Genomic DNA, 5,878 nt, shown 5'->3' with positions numbered 1-5,878 from the left:
GACCATACATCCCTACTCCTAATTTGATTTTTTACATAGTTTAATGAAGTTTAAAAACCTTTCCAGACATGTATAGTGATGTCGAATTACATATATATTGTTATAAAAGGAAACACCGTACAGTATTGTATAGTTCTGATGACATATTGAGGAGATATTTAAAATACCATTTCAATGAACAATCTGAGCCATCCCTACATAGCCAGAGCAACTGCCTGCCTGATAACAGATATTTTACTGTCAATGTAAATCAATAATATAGGTAATAAATTACCACTTCACGTATCACAGAACCATGTTTTGTTTCAATACATGTGTACACGTTATATCACAGACTAACATCTTGTTTCAACTAGATAAGACATGTTCATCTATATATTTAAAACATAAAGATTTGTGTGTACATGCATATGAAGCTTTTTAAACTTCTTAAACTATGTAAAATTTAAGTTAGGAGTAGGGAAGTATGGTCGACATCACTGTACATGTCTGGAAAGGTTTTTAAACTTCATTAAACTATGTAAAAATGAGATTAGGAGTAGGGATGTATGGCTCAACCCTGATTTAATTCCTACATTTTGCTGCCTCTAGTTATGAATTGATCATTTATTACTAAATTACTAGATTTGTTTTACTGGAGCATATATTATATAAAACCTCTTATTGTTCTATTATAAATACTTATGAAAATCAACATGAGTACATCCTTAAAACTGATGTCCAACAATCTCAACCCTGATTTAATTCCTACATTTTCCTGCCTCTAATTATGAAGTTGATCATTTATTACTAAAGATTCTACGTGATAGTGCATGCCACACAACTGAGGTAAGCTTTTAATACTCTGCTGGCTTTATAATAGTAAATGCCTTTATAATGCTTTACATAACCCCATTTATTTTTGTATAAAAACAGTAACTAGCTTATGATATTTAAAATATATAATACCTAATTAATGAAAATATATTTCTTACAATTTCTCAGAGAATCAATCCACTCGCTCCTCTGTTCATCCGAGGATGCTATTATATACAGCCAGTAATCCTTATGACCAACCTAGAAAAAAAGAATCGATATCCTGAAAACAACTGACGTGTATTGAACAGAAAAAAATAACGATTATTTTATTTATTAGTTTGACATTTTAATACTTCTATAATTATAAGTTTAGAGGATTTTTATATAATACATTAGTTATTAATCTCGTTACTAGCATCACTTTGTAGAAGTATCTCATCGATGGTTTCCCAACCAAAATTAAAGTCTCCAGTAGCAGTCAACAGTTTATACATGTATGTTACAGCTTACAGTAGCAGTCAACAGTTTACACATGTATGTTCCAGCCTAAAGTTTATCATTCACCTTGTTCTTGAACTGCTAACCTGAATTTCTGCTAATGACACAACCCCTGAATTTATTCAAAGAACTCCTTCACTTTATTTCTAAACAACAAAAGGAGCCCTCTTTTAAAAAAAAAATTAAATAAAGAAGAACATAATATTAAACCTTATGAATGTTTGTTTAGACTTCTGTAAACAAGTAAAGAAAAAGTTTAAAAAAAAGGAAGTAAATGTAGGTATGGCTAATATCAATCCTTCAAAAACAATGTAAACAAGATATTAGGTACGGCTAATATCAATCCTTCAAAAACAATGCAAACAAAATAGTAGGAATGGTATCTGCATCATCCATACATGACTGCCATCCCTACTATCTTGTTTACATTAGCCATCCCTACTATCTTGTTTACATTGTTTGTGAAGGATTGACATTAGCCATCCCTACATTTACTTCCCTTTGTTTAAAAGTTTTCCTTTACTTGTTGTTGTTTTCAATGCAGTGTTTCAACAGACATAGGAAGGTTGTATTTATAACCAAGTTCTAAATATTTATTGTTTATCTATTATTGGCTGGTAATTCCTGTTTCACCCTGTACTAACGCTTATTTGTGGAACACCAAAATTTCTGTAAAAAAGCTAACATTAAGGGGTAATGATAACATTGTTTACACTAGAATTATGATTTTTTTATTAGTACAAGTTACTAATAATACCTATAAAAGTGGACACTCCGTTTGAAACTATTTCACCTCAGAAAAATTGGTTGACACCATTGTTTTGGGTTTTGAGTTAACATGTAATAAAAAAGAAGTAGAAGAAAGAACAACAAGAAATTCTAACTTTTTGCTATGACATTTACAAACATTCCCAGAACCACACTAACCAACAGGCTACGCTTGGCTCTATATCCACAGTCTGGCACACTAACCAACAGGCCATGCTTGGCTCTATATACACGGTCTGGCACTAACCAACAGGTTATACTTGTCTCTATATCCATAGTCTGGCACACTAACCAACAGGCCATGCTTGGCTCTATATACACGGTCTGGCACTAACCAACAGGTTATACTTGTCTCTATATACACAGTCTGGCACACTAACCAACAGGCTACGCTTGGCCCTATATCCACAGTCTGGCACACTAATCAACAGGCTACACTTGGCTCTATATCCATATATATATGAAAATCAACATGAGTACATCCTTAAAACTGATGTCCAACAAGCTACGCTTGGCTCTATATCCACAGTCTGGCACACTAACCAACAGGCCATGCTTGGCTCTATATACACGGTCTGGCACTAACCAACAGGTTATACTTGGCTCTATATCCATAGTCTGGCACACTAACTAACAGGCCATGCTTGGCTCTATATACACGGTCTGGCACACTAACCAACAGGTTATACTTGTCTCTATATACACAGTCTGGCACTAACCAACAGGCTATACTTGGCTCTATATACACAGTCTGGCACACTAACCAACAGGCTATACTTGGCTCTATATACACAGTCTGGCACTAACCAACAGGTTATACTTGGCTCTATATCCATAGTCTGGCACACTAACTAACAGGCTACGCTTGGCTCTATATCCACAGTCTGGCACACTAACCAACAGGGTTTGGCTCTATATACACAGTCTGGCACACTAACCAACAGGCTATACTTGGCTCTATATACACAGTCTGGCACACTAACCAACAGGCTATACTTGGCTCTATATACACAGTCTGGCACACTAACCAACAGGCTATACTTGGCTCTATATACACAGTCTGGCAAGTCTGGCACAATAACCAACAGGCTAAGCTTGGCTCTATATACACAGTCTGGCACACTAACCAACAGGCTATAAAAAAAAATTAACTTCGAGCTCACTAACGACTCACCTTACCAGCTTGAAAATTCATGTTGAAAGAATATAATGACACCGTAACACTTGAAAATGGCTGAGAAAGCCACTAGAGGGACATTCTGAGCTTTAGCTTGGTTATTCACATGTTATATACAGTAGTAAGTATATATAATGGACCATTTCCAAAAATGGAAACAGGTGAGTGTGACCACTGTGTTTGATTCAGTACATGAATGATGTCTCAGCAAACAGAAAAGATACGAGGTTCTTATTTTATATCGAGCTTGTTAATATTGATAATTTGAGTATCAAATTCGTTCGAAACTTCAGACTTAGTATTTTGAGTTCACAAACATCTAATTTGAACCTGTGCTGCATTCAACATATCATGTGACACACAAACATTGATATTTAAGTGTTTTTTTAATATTTACTGTTAAATTAAGAAATCAAATAATACTAAAATTTGGATTATATTCTAGTTTGATACCAATCTTATTGACATAAATTGATAAAATAGTAGTTCAATAAAATTTTGAATGCAAGTCAACAAACACGATGGCATGGTCTTTGACCAGTGGTGATAGAGTTAAAGCACTCTCTTATGTATAACCTGTGTCTACTTTCCTCTCTTCTGAATAACAAGAACATTTCTCTGTAAAACTTCAATGATACTGTTCTCCCACACCCTTCTTTCAGTGATATTGTTGGGTTTGTTTGTTTCAGATATTCATGCAAATCCACTTAAAGGCTAATTAGGCTAGCTGTCACTAATTTTGAACTGATGGATTACAGAGAAGGCTACTAGTCAACAACACCCACTGCCAACTTTTGGACTACTCTGATCAGACAGTGGGATTTGACTGCCACTCTTATAACACAACCAAGGCTCCAATGTGTGAAGAGTGATTTTTTTCTTTAGCAATGGAAATTAATCCTTGGATCCACTATCAAATATGCTACAATATAAAAGTAATTACACAGTAGTTTAGTTATAAAAATAGATTTTGTCCCATCAAAACTATCTTAAAAGCATAACATAATGACACAAACAGTTCAAACATGGCCCACCTAAAGTTACTGCAAGTTGTTCAGGAATTACATTCTCTACAGGGATCTCAGGTTTACTAGGCTTCCATGTTGTGTAGCACCCTTGAGAATACTTGGTTGTAAGTCCACAGCAAGTCCAACGACCATTCAACCAAATGCCTGCATGGTACTTGTCGACAAGTGTTTTGTTCTCACAACACACTAAGATATATGAAAACATACAAACTATTGTAAACTGTGAATTACAACATAAAATTAGTAGCTATTTACAAAAACTAAATAACTATATGTAACTCTGCTTCTCACAGCCTGTACCTTTTAGAAGCTCTTACCAGGTTTGGAAGATACTTGACCTTCCAGTCGGGCCTGGTTAACGATACAGAAGTTACAACGACGAGACTCACATGCACTCGTGTTACCGTATCAAATAACATAAAGGTGACCTTCGGTCTGTACAAAGTAACTTGTCTTGGCTGTGTTTTAGTCAACTAGTATTTTGTAAAATGCAGACACATTTCAATTATTATACATTATATATGTATATAGATTATTACTATTTACACATAAGTTCTTAAACTTGTTTTTCTTAAACACAGAACAGTAAATAAAGAAGTAAAGCAAACAATTATCTCCTCTAGTTACAACCTTTGTACTCATTTGCTGCAGGTTGCTAAGCCTTATCAAATTTTGCACATGGAGGATGTGAAATAAAATACTTTTTTTAGGTTTTATATATATACATTTGAAATAACCAAAAACCATAAATTACTACATCAATAGCATAGAATTCCATTATAATTTATCTTAGTAACTAAGCTGTACTTGGGTCTGTTTCCACATCTGTGGAATATTTACAACTCAGTCTCCATCTAAAGTGTAGAAAACTATTGAATTTTTATATTCTGTGGGTGGATGTAAATGTGGTTTGAATTGTGTGGGTGGATGTAAATATGGTTTGAATTGTGTGGGTGGATGTAAATGTGGTTTGAATTCTGTGGGTGGATGTAAATGTGGTTTGAATTCTGTGGGTGGATGTAAATGTGGTTTGAATTCTGTGGGTGGATGTAAATGTGGTTTGAATTCTGTGGGTGGATGTAAATGTGGTTTGAATTCTGTGGGTGGATGTAAATATGGTTTGAATTGTGTGGGTGGATGTAAATATGGTTTGAATTGTGTGGGTGGATGTAAATATGGTTTGAATTGTGTGGGTGGATGTAAATGTGGTTTGAATTGTGTGGGTGGATGTAAATGTGGTTTGAATTGTGTGGGAGGATATAAATGTGGTTAGAATTGTGTTGGTGGATGTAAATGTGGTTGGAATTCTGTGGGAGGATATAAATGTAGTTTGAATTCTGTGGGTGGATATAAATGTGGTTTGAATTCTGTGGGAGAATATAAATGTAGTTTGAATTCTGTGGGAGGATATAAATGTGGTTAGAATTGTGTTGGTGGATGTAAATGTAGTTTGAATTCTGTGGGAGGATATAAATGTAGTTTGAATTCTGTGGGAGAATATAAATGTAGTTTGAATTCTATGGGAGGATATAAATGTAGTTTGAATTCTGTGGGAGGATATAAATGTGGTTAGAATTGTGTTGGTGGATGTAAATGTAGTTTGAATTCT

At 34.6% G+C, this 5,878-nt stretch overlaps 1 protein-coding gene across 1 annotated transcript in view; it reads right to left on the bottom strand.

Annotated features, from left to right (window-relative positions):
- Window positions 1–974: 974 nt before the first annotated feature.
- Window positions 975–5,878, bottom strand: part of LOC106476261 (tyrosine-protein kinase Tec-like) — a gene marked incomplete at its 3' end in the record, with an annotated part of 8,898 nt that continues 3,994 nt past the window's right edge. The window contains exon 3 of the mRNA XM_013936926.2: window positions 975–1,056. Coding sequence (XP_013792380.1) covers window positions 975–1,056 — 82 coding nt within the window. The remainder of the gene's footprint in view (window positions 1,057–5,878) is intronic.

Source organism: Limulus polyphemus, unplaced genomic scaffold (assembly GCF_000517525.1).
Source record: "Limulus polyphemus unplaced genomic scaffold, Limulus_polyphemus-2.1.2 Scaffold10148, whole genome shotgun sequence".
Taxonomy (NCBI): domain Eukaryota; kingdom Metazoa; phylum Arthropoda; class Merostomata; order Xiphosura; family Limulidae; genus Limulus; species Limulus polyphemus.
The sequence above is the reverse complement of the archived record's forward strand: the minus strand, read 5'-3'. Positions and strand labels throughout refer to the sequence as shown.